Below are 16,879 nucleotides of genomic sequence, written 5' to 3' on the forward strand. Positions count from 1 at the left end.
ATGCTGCACCCCTCAGTCCAGCTCCCACAAGATCTGAGCATCGCAGTCTGTGTAGCTTCAAAACTTCTGTACAACTAAAACTGGGCTTAAAGATCAAAATCAGCATCTTAAAAACACTCAGGATGCGAGAGGCTGTTCCAGAGAAGAGTTTGCCTACAGAGTTGGCAAGGGTTGGACTCGATGATCCTTATGGATCCCTTCCAAGCTGAGATATTCTGGGATTCTGTTAAGTTTCTGTCCCTTTGTCAGAGGTCTGTCTGTGAAGGTTGGAAAATGAAACAGAAAAGAGTTTTTCCTCTGTAGCCTCCCGTGATTTAAACAACAAACCTTGAGATCTAACCAAAAATGACACCTTGGTAATAGCTGATGCCGCCATAAAATGTCCTGATTTTCAGTGATTTGGTCTGACAGATGTGGCATCACTGAAGGGAAAAAGTGAAGCTATTAAATTGCAGTCCGTGCAAAGAATTTCAAACAGGATGATTTTATTTCCTTCATTTTTGAGTGGACATTTGACCTGGGCCTGCAGTCACGTCCCTTTCCCTCATTTCCACAAAACACAGTGTTTCACACAGCTCCTGGACTGGCTTTGTTGGCTGCAGTGAGAGAGGGTGTGTCAGGCCCCTCAGCTGTTGATAAAAAAATCATTAAGTCAAAGAACCAATCTAAGATCATCAAGTTCAACCATTAACAGCACACGGCCGAGCCCATCGCCAAACCACATTCCCATCTACACGGTTTTTGACCACTTACAGGGATGGGGATTCCACCACTTTGGTTGTCAGCCTGTTCCAATGCCTGACCACCCTTTCAGTGAAGAAATTGTTCCAAATATCCAATCTAAACCTCCCCTGCTGTGATTTGAGATCATTTCCTCTTGTCCTATCGCTTCTGACTTGGGAGCAGAGCCCAATCCCTCCCTGGCTGCTCCCTCCTGTCAGGGAGTTGTGCAGAGCCAGAAAGTCCCCCCTGAGCCTCCTTTTCTCCAGGCTGAGCCCCTTTCCCAGCTCCCTCAGCTGCTCCTCATCAGATCTGTGCTCCAGACCCTTCCCCAGCTCTGTTCCCTTCCTTCTTTCCAAGCCAACACTTTATACACAAATTATTGCAGTGAATCCACGGAGGAGGAGCAGTTCAGATTAAAAGTTTACAGTTTTTTGTGTTTTATTGCTTCTGAAGTGTTCTGAAGCTGTTTTGCATGAACTGTGTGTGCCATGGATGGGCACAAGAGGCACTTGTTGGCACTTGACTCATTAATTTGTTTAGAGACTTTATGGAAAAAGAGTTATATTTTTTTGGACACAGAGAAAATCTACCAGCACTAGAGGGCAAAATATGCAAATGTCATTTAATCCAAATGGAAAAGAGCATCTCTGGACTTCCAAGAAAATTGAGAATGAGAGGTTTCTGAGAATTGAAGATGTTATGAAAACGGGCATAATGAAAAATCTGCATGCATTTTTGTTGATTGCCACTTCAGAAGAGTGAATGCAGCCTGTGAGCTTCCTTTTCAATTACTGCAAAAAAAAAGATGCTCCTCAAAATTTTTTCAGTCAACTCACAGATCACAAGGCTGAATTTAATTTCAGATAGTACTGGATTAAAAAAAAAAAAGAAAAAGTTGAAGATGGAGATTTTTGGAACAAGGATAGATAGAATTTACAAGAGCACATAGTGACAGGACAAGAAGGAATGGCTTTAAACTGAAAGAGAACACGTTTAGATTAGATGTTAGGAAGAAATTTATTCCTGTGAGGATTGGGAGGCCCTGGCACAGGGTGCCCAGAGAAGCTGTGGCTGCCCCTGGATCCCTGGAAGTGTCCAAGGCCAGGTTGGACATTGGGGCTTGGAGCAGCCTGGGATAGTGGAAGGTGTCCCTGCCCATGGCAGGGGTGGCACTGGATGAGGTTTAACGTCCCAAGCCAGGCCATGTGGTGATTCTGTGATTCTGTGAATGGCTTGAAACTGTGCTGAGGGAATGCATTCCCACAAAATCCCTGCTGCACAATTTCTCCTGCAGGTCAGTTTCTCCTTCCAGTTCTTCAGCGTGCACCTTCTGCTCACGGGAAGATGGGTACAGCACTCCCAGAATTTCTCTTCTACCTTTGACTGATTCCAGACAAAACTTCTCTAAAGGAAGATGGATCTTCCATCCAGTTCCCTTTCTGGTGTGGTGTCTACCTTTCAGCCAGACCTTCTTAATAGTGATGGTTTTCTCCTGAGATAAACTGAAGTATTTCAGAGAGAGAGGGAAAGAGTGCATTTATAGTGTTTCATATTCTAAATAAGGCTGGTGTTGCTCCTGCTACCTCAGCAGTGATGACAGAAACGAGTGTAATGGAGGAATCAGAATCCCTGCCTCCAGAGATCACTTGTCCTTGTTATTAGGTGCTTCATGCAATTTCCAGTCACCACCAGATCCCTCAGAGAGTTCTCTGATCCTTGGAAACCTTGCAGCTATGGTGGGAGATCCCAACACAGCCATCCCAGAGCAGGGGCTTGGGAATGGGGGTGGCAGTGTTTGAGAACAACCTACATCTGTAAAGGGATGGTGCCTGATGAGGGGCTGCCCAGGGAGAGCAATCTGCACTCTGAAACTGAATGAAGGGAACAAGGCAAATCCTGGTTAAACAGGGCAGAAAAAATATCATTGTGAGGATGTTTAAGCACTGGAAGAGAGGCTCAAAGGTGTTTTGAGATCTCTGTTGTTGTTTGTGCTCAAAATGAGTGGACAAGACCCTGGCATAATCTCAGAACTGGATGAAACCACTATGCTGGATGTGCTCTGACCATGGCACTGGACCAGGGGCCTTCTGAGGTCCCTTCCAGCTTTAATTATTCTGTAATTCATGAGTTCTGTGTCCTTCATTTCTGTCCATGTCCTGGAGGGATCCATAGCTAGCCAGGCCTGTGTCTGAAAACGTCCTTTTAGAGCCTGAATTCTTAGCTCAGGACTCAGATTCAGTGTTATCTGATCAATATCAATAACCACATTATCTGATCAATATCAATAATCACCGATCAACTGACATTTCAAATGGAAAGCAGCTAGCTGGCTTAGAGAGAAAACATGATCAGAGAGGAATAGATCAGATGCCACTGTAAATTTTCCTTACAACAAGGTGCGAGGCAACAATAAATATGTTTAATTTTTTTTCTGTTGACCTTTAGCCAAGCACCATCTGTCTCTCAAAATCTGTTAAGCTCAAAGTGGCTTCCTTTGATCTGATCACCTTGGGAGGCTGTTCATTAGAATTGCCAGCTCTGAATCACCCCTGGAATGGTTACTCATCCCCTGCCCATCAGCCCAGGCAGGCTCCACATTAATCATTCCGAGCCCAAAGGACATGCATTAAGCATTCCTTAAAATCTCTGAATAAATGTGAATGTGGAGGTGGACTAGAGGGCTCAAGTTTAATTCCATCTGCTCTGAGGGTCCTTCCCCACCCCATATTCCTTCTCATTCCACCACTGCTGATGTCAGGCTGACTCCAGAGCACCCCACAATAAAATCACAGGGGCTTGAGGTGGGCTGGGTGCACCCATGGCCTCCCTTTGCTGTGGTTAGTTCTGGTCCTTTGTGGCCCAGAAGAAATGAGCAGCATTTGTTTCCACCCAAAAATGTGTGGCAAATCTTTATGACTAGTCAGAATTGTTCCAGCTTCTTGAACTGTTCTCTGTGATAACAAAATGGCACTGCTGTGATCTTAGAAATAAACTTTGACGTTCCAGTCTGGCAGGTGCTGTGAAAATATCCTCCTGTTAAGGGGTTATATGGAATTGCTGCAAAAGACTCTGGGGAAAAAAAAAAAAAAAGAGGAATTGCAGACCAATTAAGCAGGATAATTTTTTTAGGGAGACAAAAAACCATAACAATGTTACATAAATAGTGGTGTGATGTAGGGTACCTGGGGGAAAAAAAAAAAACCCAGAATGTTTTTACCTGAGCTTTGTTTTTGTTTCCTTTGAGCCCTACAGGTTGTTTTGACTACATCCCTTCCTGACCTCAGGAGGATTGAATACTGATAATGGCACCTGTATGAGGATTTCAGTTCAGTATTTGGTGTGATGGTAACAGGAGCACCCTTGGCCCCAGGGGTTGGGTCTGTGGGAGCTGGGCAAAGCCCCACCAGCAGGGTAGGACACAGGTGCAGTTGCTCACTGATGTAGTTTATTTACAAAACACGGATGAAACCAATCCTGTCTCTCTGGGAGCATTAGAACTCCTCACCTGGACATCCACAGGTCGGTCCAGGGGTCTGTGTGCTTAGGCCACTCTGTTTCTTTGCTTCAAATCATCCTGTGCTTAATCCTTCCAAGGATCTGGAGAGGTTTGACTCACAGCTGCTTCACAGAATTTTCTATTAAATCCAGCATTTGCCATCCTTCCTCCCTGAGGGACACCCTAACCCCTCTGGAAAACTTTCCAGGTACCATCTAAGGCATCACCTTACATTAGTTTAAGTATTAAACAATTAAGTAATGGATGGGATTTATTCCCCTTAACATTAGACAGCTGATGGATGCACATAACCAGCTGAGCTTATCACCTTCAGCTTCATTTATGGGCAGTGATTCACGCAAATGAGGGTAGATTCCAAGTGATCTATTTTGGCTGTCTCTTTTTGATGAGCTGTTGCCAATACCTTATGGCCTTGCCCCTGTCTCTGATGGATGCAGGGAGAGGCCAGGACTTCAGAAACCTCATGGAAGTGAATTTCTCTGCAAAGTCAGACACAGTGAGACCAGTGTCTTGAAATTTAAAGTTCCATTTTGCTGGTCTGGACATTGCTTGAAAGTCCCTCTTGTTCATCTGTAGCTTACAAAAACATTGATTCAATCTTCATCCACTTTCCACAATTTGCACTGCTGTTCAAAGATGTTTAAAGCCCAAAGTTATTCTCCAGTCACCTCCAACTGCAGCACAGAGATCTGAAACGCAGCACAAAGGTGCTTAAATGTAGGTGGAAGTTGTTGAATTCACCACTGAAACCGTTTTCAGAGAAAAAAAAATCAGACTGTTTTAAAGCCTGTCGAGATCTATGTAAATACTACTCATCTAATTAATTTGCCTTCTTATCAGGATTTCTGGGAATAAAAAGTTGCATTTGAGCAAAGCAAGAAGTTAATCAGTCACAGACTACTGAACACCATGAATGTACAGATTGGGTATTGGGAAGAAATTGTTCCCTGTGAGGGCAGTGAGGCCCTGGCACAGGGTGCCCAGAGAAGCTGTGGCTGCCCCTGGATCCTTGGAAGTGTCCAAGGCCAGGTTGGACAGGGCTTGGAGCACCCTGGGATAGTGGAAGGTGTCCCTGCCCATGGCAGGGGATAGAATGAGGTGATTTTTAAGGTTCCTTCCAACCCAGACCATTCTGGGATTCTGTGCTTACTCTACAGACAGGGAGGGCCTGCTGTCCCCCTGGCCCTCACTTGTTAGCACTGCCAGGTGAGGGATGTCTCCTGGGGACAGAGGATGATGGCATCCCAATAGTCCTAATTCCAGCTCCCATTTCCATGGCAGCTCATTTATTCCTACTCTTCTTATCAGACACCTACATAACTATTGTATTTTAGTGTTATTATGTCAAGATTCCCCTGGTGAATGGGCCCCTTTGTTCTGTGTAAGATCAAAACTTCTTCCTCTCTGCTCATGACACATGACATTTCTTCAAAAATCTGATTTTTAACGTTGCTCTTTTTTCAGCTCATTTCTAATTGATGGCTGCAAGAAATTAGCCAGCAGCCAGTGTCTAGCACAGGTAGTAGCCGTCCAAAGTTGATGTCTACTTTGTCAAAAAAAAAACCTTCTCTGAATGTTTTCATCCTTCTCTCCACCTCTTTCATTCTTCTTTGTTGTTCTGCTGTGGAGGAGGGGGAAAAGAGGTTTTTAACAATATTTCTTATCAGATGTGATCTAAAAGTTTGACAAGTCCCTGGTTAGGTGATCCAGTCAGAAGAGAAAAACTGTCACCCACTGATTGCTTTTCATCCCATTATCCAAATCCTTTTTCTTGGCTGTTCCAAAGCAGTGCCCACACTCTATAGGCACAAACATGTTGGCAAACCTGATTTGAACACATACTCAGAAACTGTGATTATTCACAGTACACAAAGCTCTGTGCTCAGAGCTGGGATAATTTCGGTCCTCTCAAGCAACTGAAGTTCCACAGAGGTGAGGCTGATAATTTGTGTTCCCAAGACTCCTTGTTAAGCTCTAACCACTGATGGCAGCAGCATCCTTGGGCTGTTACAGGCCAGTGCTGGTAACTTCAGGTTATAAACGTGCTGATGCGGACTCTGGGGCATGGTTCTGACTCTAGAAATGCTTAATAAATAGAGGTAGCTGCTCTTACAGAGATTAACAGCCATGTTTGAAGTTCCTATTTTGCTTTCTCTTTTTCTTTTACTCTTCCAGTGTGTAATAGCTTTTTCTGGTGTCTTTTTTAACACATTATTACAGCAGCCACAGCCAGTTTTTTCTTTTCTTACCTGAAGTTAACCTAGCATTTTGTTTCTGAGTTCAAGTACAAGGTATAAGTTTTATCTTAACCTTTTCTGCTTCCACTCTGTTCACCTAATTGCAGTTAATTATTCTGTCATTAAAAAATGCTTTGCCCTCACCCTTGAAAGTGCAGAGCCCATTTCCATGTGCCCAGTCCATTAGGAATGGCTCCAGCTGTACAAGAAGACAGCATTTTTGTTACTACTTTTTTATTCTGTCTCAAACCATATCACAAAGGCCGGCTGCTTGTTTAGACTCACATCTTTATCTCCAGGTGGCTCTTTTTGACCTGGTTGGCTTGAAGCACAAATGATAAATTTAATCTGGCTTCACTGGCTGAGTAAGTATCTCTTCACACTGGTTTCTCAGAAAAAAAAGCCAAAATTTCAGTGCAGAAGAAAGGAGGAAAATTTTCTCTAACAGTATCTCAGCATTCGGTGACATCTGGGGAGAAAAGAGCATTTGAGAGGCAACATCCCTCTGCATATCAGGTCTTCATGGGACAATTTCCCATGATCTGACACTTTATGTGTTACTTAAACCACTTGTCTGAGGAGCCCAACATTCAGTTAAGCTGGGTTTGTACCCAGAGGAGCAAGGACTACTTCCTTCCACATGCCTAAGTCCCATCCTGAGAGGGATTGTCTCTTTCTCCACTGTCTGTATTGGAAGCATAAATAATGGATCCAGTAATTGGACGGGGCTTGGAGCAGCCTGGTCCAGTGCAAGGTGTCCCTGTCCATGACAGGGGGTTGGACTGAGATGAACTTAAAGGTCTCTTCCAACCCAAACCATTCCAGGATTCTGTGATAATTGGCCAAGACTGGGTGTGAGTCTTTCAGGGGAGGTGCCTCCCCCCTTGCATGGACTCTGGCACCTGGATTTGCCTTTGGGTGCACATTATATCCTCCCTCCCACCCAGAATCAGGAGCGAGGATCCCTCTGCCTCTCCAGCTGGAACCATGGTAGGTTTGCAGGTAGTGAATGTCCAGAAAAGTGCAACACCCTGGCACAGCTTTCCCGTGTTTCTCCTGTTTTCCCAGGAGGGTTCAGTGAGCCACAGAGGTCAGTTTGATGAGAAGGGGATGGCCAGCAGTCCAGGCTGCTGCAGTCTGTGATTGAGTCAGTCCATCCCGACTCTGCTATCCCATATAACTGTGTCATTCACCTCATTTTATAACCTGACCAAACCCCATCCTGAAACTGGTGGAGAGATGCTGTAGCTACTGCTTCAGAATGAGAGGCTCTTCCAGAAATCCTCTGCACTGTAGTTTAATCACATTATTCTCATTCTCATCTCCAAATCATTCATGACAATCCTGCTCTTCCTGACAGTTCTCTTAGTTTTAGTTCTCCTTTCATTGGGTGTTCTCTTTCTCCAGTCCTATTACCTCATATTATTTGTTTCATTAGGTTCTGTTTGAGCCCTACTAAGTGTAACAAACATTATTATTAATATAGATTATTATTATTAACATTATTATAAACATTATTATTTATATAGATTCAGAATCAGAAGAAAGAAACCCAGTGTGGCTTTCTCCTCACCTTACTGTAAAAATCTGCAGCTGTTTGTCTTAAACCACAGAATCACAGCATCAATTAGGTTGTTAAAGACCTCTGAGATCACTGAGTCCAAGCTATGACCTAAAACCACCATGTCAACCCTGGCAGTAGCACAGACCACAGATAGTCGAGAAAACACCCAAAGAAAGGAATCTTCTGGTCTGATTTGCCCAATCTCTGCCTTCTAGAAGGGCTCTGATAAAAAAGCCACACTTCCAGGTTCAGGCTTCACCAGAAAAGGCACCAAAGAGGCAATTGCAAAACTGTTTTCCAGGCTGGTACTCACAAACCTGTGGTGGAGTGTATTTCATGGGCAAAGCTGTGATGAGAAGGGATTGTCTGGTGCCAGACCACAGTTTCTCAGTAGCAGTTCTACAGCCCAGGGGTCTGTCCAAGTCCCTGAAAGCTCACCCAGAAATGGGAAGATTGAAACCAGCCAAGAGAAGGAGCGCAGTTTCCCCCTTTCTGTTCCTCCTTGTGAACTCTTGTATGTTTTAACCATCAGGCCTTCATCCTGTTCATCTGGGGCACCTCAAACTGACAGGGTGTGGTTTTGGGTTGGAAACATCTGCACTCCTGGAACTCTTCGACTCATCTGAGCACCCTTAGCACTTTGGAGCTGGTCTGAAGTGGGCTTGGAGGCTGTGTGTGTTCCTTGTATTTTGAGTAGACCCCACAGAGCCCCTGCAGACATCCCCAAACTTTCAAAGAAACGAAGAAAAGCAGTGACTGTTCATTTCTGGGCAATTCTTTTTTTTTGACTCCACCTTCCCTGCAGCGCCAGTGGTGGTGACAGACACACCCAGGGTGGCTTTGATTGACCTCACCCACATGCTGGTAGCTGAGAACCTGTGCCAGCATGGGCTTCACAGCCTCTGCAAGCTCCTCCCAAGCCATGTGCAGTTGCCAGGGCAGCTGATCCCTTGGAGGTCTTCTCCACAACCTCATCACTGCTGATAATACCCAAAGTTCTCCTTGTCTGTGGTAAAATTGGGCTAAGAGCAATCCTTTTTACTTTTGAGGGATGAAGTACAATAATAATGTACTTTTTGAAATACAAAATAGGTACATTAAAGACTAAAAAATACTCAGGGTTAGATACCAATATTGGCTGAACTTAGCTACATTTGTAATCCAGACATGTAAAATAGAGCTGGTTGTCTCGACTCATTTTATAACCAATTAAAGGAAATAGATATTTTTCATCTGATCACAAATATCTGGCCTGTTTTGGACACGTACTTTAGAAGGAGATGAATCATCCCCTTTGACCACACTGACTGGTCCCCTCTTGGTCAGGAAGAGATGTATGGGTCAGTAGTTGAGGTGCAATGTCTAGATTACATTATTTATAACCTCACCTTCTAAAAAATGTGGTTTTGGCAAAGGAGGCCCTGGCTTGATATGGAAGTTTTACGTAACAAAGCTTCTTTCACGGTTCACCAGATTTCAGGTTGGCAGCAGAACATCAGCATCCTTTCCAAGTGTCATGAATACATCAGGCTTTTGACTCTCCAGGAAGCTGGGCCCAGATTCATCTCACCTAATTTTGTAGGCTTATTTATTTCCCTGGGGTCTGAATTGCTTTTCTCTCTACAGAAAGCAGAGATCAACAAGAATATCCAGAAACTGGTCCAAATGCTTCATCCAAGATTCTGACTTTGAGTCTTCTCTGCCAGGGATTTGGCAGGAATTGTTTATGGTCTATATTAGGAGTATCTCAAGCCTTCCCTCCCTCTGCATTTGAGGTTTAGGGTTCCTTTCTCCTGTTTTTCTCTTGCTTATGTACAAATATATTTGAGCCAGAGTTCCTGGGCTCTCTCTGTGCTCCATGGAAAAAAAAATTACACTTAAATTCAAGGTTCATCTGACCTGTTTGTCAGCACCTGTTTGAGGATGACCTTCTGTTGGCGTGGAGCAGCTTCCACTGCCCGCACCAGGAGCACACGAGGGCTGGGTGATGTGTGCCTGCGTTGCAGAACCAGTGCTTGGTTACACCACCAGTGCTTCTTCACACACAAGGGCAGCAGGGGCAGCTGTACCCCTGGGATGGGGCTCTCTAAGAATTCCATCGGGTCTTGGACAGATCTTGGATGCACCATCCATCAGGTCCACCCATCCTGAGGGCTTGATTCAGTTGCGTTTGTTTAGGCCTGTTTGAAATGCTCTGGGGTATTTAAGATAGCAGATATGAGACACGAGATGTGTAAAAGTCATGTTTTTTCCCAGAGTCAAGTACCCAAGAGAACAGCAATGAATTAGAAGCTCCTCTTCAGGCCTGTGAATCAACCCTGTTTCAGTGCCTTGACAATATGATGACTCCTCTCAGCACTGTCCAGCACCCCCTCACAGAGGACACCTGAAATTCTCCCTTCACGTCCTCTGCTCTGTTTTTCCCCAGGTCCGTTCTGCCGCCAGGAAGAGGTGGCACCGCTGGCAGGACCACCACTCGCTGCGGGTGCGCGTGGCACGGGCCATGTCCATCCCCACGTCCCCCACACGGATCAGCTTCCACAGCATCAAGCAGACCGCGGCCGTGTGACCGCCCCGCACGGACACCGCCCACCACCATGCCGTGGCCTTCGGAGTTCTTCTGTCTTCACTCACACCCAAAGCCCCTCTCTGCAAACTTCCCTCCTTTGTCCTCACTGATCTCTTTCCAGTGAGGGGCCCATCCTGTTTCGGCAGACTCTCATCTCCCGCATCCGTGATGCTGCTTTGAGGCAACCCGGGAAAAGCCTCTTGGAGCTGGTGGTGGTGAAACAGATTCAAAGAAGGAGCAGGTTCAACCCTGACTGCATCCTGTGGAAGTTCACAACGCAAAGTCTAAAACAGCACACTGGCAGGAATAATCAATTTTTTTTCCTCCTTTCTTTCTTTTTTTTTTTTTTTTTTTGTTTTGTTTTTTTCCCCCTTTCATATTGCGGTGAACAAAGACTATTTTTAACACGCTGCCCATCTCACCCTGTACATTGATTCCTAATGATTTCAGCAGTTTGGTGTATAATAGCCCACCCCTTTCTTGTTTCCTTTGTAAAAAGTTTCTTCTCTGCAAAACTGTCATTTGAGAACTCGTGGCAGCAAGAAAAAGAGCATCTGAAAGGTGATGTTAAAAGCCCGAATTTATCTGCCTTCCCCATTTCTCCCTTGGACAGACTGGGAATTGTCAGGGCATCGCTGGACTGTTCATCCACACAGGGCACTTAGCCTGGCAAGCACCATGCCCCTGCTCTTACACAGATTTTCAAAGGACAGGAGTAGCTCTAAGTAGCTCTACAGAATACCCTCATTCCTCTTAGCCCCATGCTTCCAGCACAATGTAAGTGGAAAGCCTTTGGAAAGTGGGTTTTTTCAGCTCAGAGGATCGGGGTGGGGAAGGACAACTTTGCTGGGTTTAAAAAAACACAAAAGGGAAGCACTGTAAAAGTAGCAGTGATGAGAAGAGGATGTTTGCGTTCTGAGGATAACGCTACGTGCTGCACAAAAGGTATCCATTGAGCATTTTGAACTAGAGCAGTTGTATCTACCAGGCTTTTTATGTGATGTTCAAAAATACTGTATATTTTCAATAATAAACACTACTCTGGGTTGGTTTCAATAAAACCAGGCATCATTTATTTTACTCTGGAAAGGAAGAGGACACCTGTCTTGAGAGTGGTTTTGTAGCTGAGATCAGGGAAGGAAATCCTGTTTGATAATGAGTCAAGAAGAAGAAGAACAACCTCGTGATAAAATCCTAACAAGGGGGCATTTAAATGCAAGAATTGCCTCCCTTCTCAGCTCATGGTCTTACACTGGATCCCTGTCCCTCTGCGCTCACTCCACTGGGCTTTGCCACAGCAGGATGAAAAAAGTTGTGTAATATATTCTGCATCACCTGTATCTCAACAGAGTTGGAGCAATTTCTCTTTCCACTTTTATCAAGCTTATCCTGAATTTTCTTCAGATGTTTTATAGGACTTCTCAGCACAAGCTCGATTTAAACCTCCAGATTTATGTTGCTCTTGTTTTCAGGGGCTGGAAAATCTCTTGGAAGACACTGTTATAAATCCCCTGCTTGTGGAGGCATCCTGTCCTAACAGCTCAGTCATATTCAGCTTTGAGCTTGCTGGCAATGAACAGCAAATTTAAATAAATGACATTTTGTAACTTTTCCCTCTCCTAACTCATTTGGATTCATGTGCCTCAAAGAGATAACAGAGGGAGGAGGGAGATTTGAGTGCCTGACGAGTGAGGACCAGGTCAGTGCTTTTACTCATCACAGTAGCAAGGCACAGCCCCTGGCACCTTGTGTTTGCAGGGTGGGATACATCTACAGGTTAGAAATCTGTCCAGTATCTCTGTGTTTGCTCTGGCTCGGGGCCATGCTGGGATGAAAAAGGGATTTGCAGCAGGTACTGTCAGAAATTGCAGGTTGTTGTAGCTGCCAGGAGCGCAGCAGATGTCCAGACACTGAGCAGGTCTGAGTAGAGGAGAAATGTGGCAAATGAAGCAGTGAATTAATGGTTAACTCTGAGGTTCTTTAGAGCTCAGAGTTTCCCTCAGTGAGCCACTGGAATACATCAGAGCCAAGGCACCGACTTTGTGCCACTGTTTTTGGGCTATTGCTGCAATGCCGTGTTTTCACTTACAATAAATACTCACTGGACATTTAAGACCAATAAACAGGTGAAGACACTGAAATTTGGTGTCTGTCTCAGTAGGTCAGGTGTCTGATGTCTCATTGCACCTGGTACCTGCCCAAGGAAATTGTGCAGCTTGAAGAAAATAAAAAAACCCTTTTCAACTCTGCAAGTTCTCACGCACAGGACTTTGGAGGAAGTTCACAATTCACTTGCCTGACAGCAGTGGTGCTGCTCCTGTCTCTGCTGTCCTGTCTGGTCCCACAGGTGGAGAGCTGACATCTGTCCCCAACAGCATTTGGCACATCCAAGCTGGGGTGACAAAATGTTCACCTTTCCTGGAAACACCAGCCAAAGTAGCTGCTGATCCCATCCCAAGGCATGGGGCTGCTCAGAAATGGATTCATTTCAGTTTAGCTCTTTAGAAATCCTTCCAGGAGAAAAATACCTGGGAGCAAAACAGATCAGGAAGAACTTCCATTCCCCCTGGGTAGCCCTTGATAAAAATGCTGGAAGAACTGGAGATGAGCCACACACACGTCAAGAAAACAAACATTTCTGAATTTGCACTGAGTGATGTTCATCCTGTCTTTTAACAGTGAGTTAATGATTTGATGATTATCCAGGATACCTGTGAGCAGAGCTGCTGAGATGTTCCCCAGATGTCTTGGGCAGCAAAGGGGAGCCCCTTGGCTGTGTGTGCCCTCTCCTGAAGGTGAGGACTTGGCTGAGGAGCAACAGTGTGGAAAAGCACCCAGGGCGCTCGTGGATGCTGAAATGAACCCAAACCAGCCGTGTGACCTGGCAGCAGAGGTGGCTAACAGCAGGCTGGGATGTTTCTGAGGGAAATGATTATTCCCTTCTCCTTGGCTCTCCTTAGACCACAGCCAGGTGCTGTGCCCAGTTTGGTGACCCCAGTACTAAAGATAGTAATAAACTAAAGCAAGGTCAGCCACAGGGACACCAAGATGCTCAGGTCTGGAGCACTCTCCATGTGCAGAGATGCAAGAGGAGGTGTTTCAGAATGATGAAAGGATTTTGGATGGAGATAAAAACAACCTGCCAGTACCTCTGAGGTAGCTGACAGACACAGGCCCTTCACAGTGGTTTGAGGCAAGAGGACAAGAGACATAAACTGTAATAAAAAAACGGCCAGATAAGATGCAAGGAGAAAGTTTCTCCTCATGAGGACAGTCAAGCAGTGGGACAGGTTTCCCAGTGAGGGTGTGCAATCTCCATCTCCAGAGATGTTTCAAGACCCAGCTGGATAAAGCCCTGAGCAACATTCTGAGCCTGCTGTGAGTAGGGGGTTTGGACTGGAGACTTCCTGAGGTGCCTTAACCCCTGGATTATCGCGACATCCTAGCACTGATACTGCCAGTCATGCCTCTAAGACATGGGAAGAATGAGCATGATCAAGGTTTGGCTGCTGCCTTTTTTTCATGTGCACCTCAGGGGTTTTGGAAACATGCTCGTGTCCGCTCTCTTCAAAAGAAGCTTCTTCCTTTGCTGTCTTCTGGCAGGAACATAAAGATGAATAAAGTCACATCTCTTTAGGGAAAACTCTCCTCTTTACTTTGTGATGCCTTTTAAAGCCGTATGTCCCTTTCAACAAAATAATCGTTCATGGCACAGGTCTGGGATGATTCTGATGTCCCTTTTGGATCAGCAGGAACAGTCTCAGCTCAGCTATGCCAGGAAAATGACTGTGGATCTGCTGGACTGACAGCATCCGTGCACGTGTGTGTATCTGTGTGTGTTTAAGCGCACGTGTGTACGTGGCCTCTTGTGTGTTTGAAGAAAATTGATGGAATTGCTCTGGATTTATATCTTATCGTGTAGGAGGAAAACAAAGTTGCTTGTGTTCGGTGAGTCATTATGGAAATGAACATCTATGAGCCCTCAAGTGCTTGAAACAGGACTCTCCAAAGCTCTTCCAGGAAAATGTTTGCAGTGCTGAGCAGTGCAGACCACGTGTGTGCCAGCTGGAGTGGGGCAGCAAGTGTGAGCTGACTTTGGATCTGGGCTAATTGCTTACCTCTGACACTATTTAAATCTTTTTTCCCCCTCCTCCTGTGCAATAAATCCCCAGTTCCAGCTAGCAGTGGAGACAGCTGTGCTGCAGTTTCTTGGATGCAGGGATATCAGTTTAGGATTGCGTTTTGGTGCCATCACACTGGCACAGGACAGGCAGAAGATTGGGAGCTGAGCACGAGGTCTGGGGTACCCAGCTCCAGCTGCCAGCAGGGCATCACACCACTGCTGCTGGGCTCTGCAGTGAGAGAAGGTCGTGTGCTCCAGCAAAGGGGCCTGGGGTGGAAAATGTGTTTTGAATGTCGAGATGGAGTCGCTCAGGACAGTGTGGAGCAGGAGGCTGGGCAGAGAAGAGCTGTGAAGGGACAGAGCCATACTCTGAGCACCCTGGTCTCTGGTCAGACTCACTGTCTGTGTGGTGTTGGTACCTACTCCTGCAGACAGCCGCCACAAGGCTTTCCCCTTAGTCCATGGAGAGAAAAAAAGCAATTTTGGGATTACAGTCCTCTGAGTACTGAGTAACCCTACGTGGAAAGGATGTTGTAGGTTCATGAGTGTGAAGGTTTCACGTAAATTTCTTCAAATTTTCATAGATAAATTCACTTTATTCCCTTTCTCATGTAATGCCATAGAGCTGGAAGAAGCATCTCAGGAGAAACTTTTGGAAAAGAGATAGTATCTGTACATTTACTGATGGTAAAACACGTAGTTAAAACAAAAACCTGCATCACCTGGACGATCCTGTTGGATTGTACAACGGTTTCCTAAGATTCCTAAGGATTGCTAATTTGTGTAGGAGAAAGAAAATCCTTCTGGTTGGTTAATTACCACAGAGCAGTGCTATAGTGACCTTGTGCTCTGAGGGGCCAAAGCTTTAAAGAAGAACTCCTCAAACTTTAATGAGTGTCCCAGATGCTGAGGAGCCTCCACGAGGGCTGAGTGTGCTCAGCACTACCCAAAGGCTGTGAAAAGACCCTCCTGACACATCTCCCCCCTGCACTCCCAGGCTGCAAGGGCTCCTGTCAAAGGCTGAGCCAATTAATTGCACTCTGCTGATTGGCATGTGCCAAACGAGTGATTCAGTCTGCTGAGGTGGGCAAATGACAAATTGCAACGCTGCTGGCGAGGTCACAGGGGGGTGGCCTCAGGGTCCAGCAGGCTGTGTTCATTACTGGCACGGTGCTAATGAGCAGGGAGCAGTGGTTAACATGGCTCTTCCCAACCCTGGCCAGCCACAGCCAGCCTAAAAGTGCACTTCCACAGTAGGAATTCTGTGTGTCCCTCAGCTGGCTTTCCCGGGATTTAGTGGCTGACTCATTCTGACCTTTGCTGGTTGCTGACTTTCAGCCTGGCAGTTCAGCCAGAGGCCAATGGATCAGCAGCCGGGACAGCCCAGGGATCCTGGCACACCAGGGATCACCTCCGACATCAGAAACAGGGATTGCTGCTTCCTAGCATGGCAGAAAAGCTGACCCTGTGTGCAACAAAGCTATGCGGGCCACAAGGGCAGCCCAGCTGCTTGTTGGGGAGATCTGAGGTTGCCATGGTTCTGTGTCTCCCTGCAAGTCTCCTTGTTGAGCAGCCAGGCAGGGATTGGCCTCAGTTCTGTAAATCACAGGATAATTTGGGTTGGAAGGGACCTTTAAAGGTGATCTGGTCCAGCCCCCTGCACTGAACAGGGACATCTTCAACCAGGTCAGGTTGGTCAGAGCCCTGAGCAGGTACCTGTGCTCAGGTACTTCAGAAAGGTCATCAAGTCTAGAGCAGCCTTGCTTTAAGAAAAGGATTGTATAAGCTTTTGGGGAAAAACCCACACACAAATCATAGGATCGCAGAATTACCCCTTTGGGGTGCAGACTTCTCTCAGTGCCTGCCCACAGAGCAGCTAACACAGTGTGGGCTCCTTTTGCAATGTACAACACCAAAATGTGCAAAATCCCGTAACAAACTGACAGGTGCACAGCTCAGTCCACATCTGAGACCCGGTGTACCCATGGATTTGTGGTGAAAATATACCAGGCTCAACTGGCTTTATAAATACCCTTACATGTGCTTGTGGGTTTGTCAGTCTGTATGAACTTCTTTGAAATATTTCTGACAGATCTTCTGCAAATATCACAGATCCATCAAAACACAGAATGGTTTGGGTTGAAGG

General features: G+C 45.8%; 1 protein-coding gene across 3 annotated transcripts in view; it reads left to right on the plus strand.

Annotated features, from left to right (window-relative positions):
• The window catches only part of CRHR2 (corticotropin releasing hormone receptor 2), a 143,553-nt gene extending 128,750 nt beyond the window's left edge, over nt 1–14,803 (plus strand). For all 3 annotated transcript variants that reach the window (XM_032095660.1, XM_032095822.1, XM_032095741.1), the window contains one exon: nt 10,470–14,803. In XM_032095660.1, the coding sequence (XP_031951551.1) occupies nt 10,470–10,610 (141 nt within the window). In that variant the 3' untranslated portion in view covers nt 10,611–14,803. The remainder of the gene's footprint in view (nt 1–10,469) is intronic.
• The last annotated feature ends 2,076 nt before the right edge of the window (nt 14,804–16,879 follow it).

This window comes from Corvus moneduloides, chromosome 1 (assembly GCF_009650955.1).
Source record: "Corvus moneduloides isolate bCorMon1 chromosome 1, bCorMon1.pri, whole genome shotgun sequence".
NCBI classification, from domain to species: domain Eukaryota; kingdom Metazoa; phylum Chordata; class Aves; order Passeriformes; family Corvidae; genus Corvus; species Corvus moneduloides.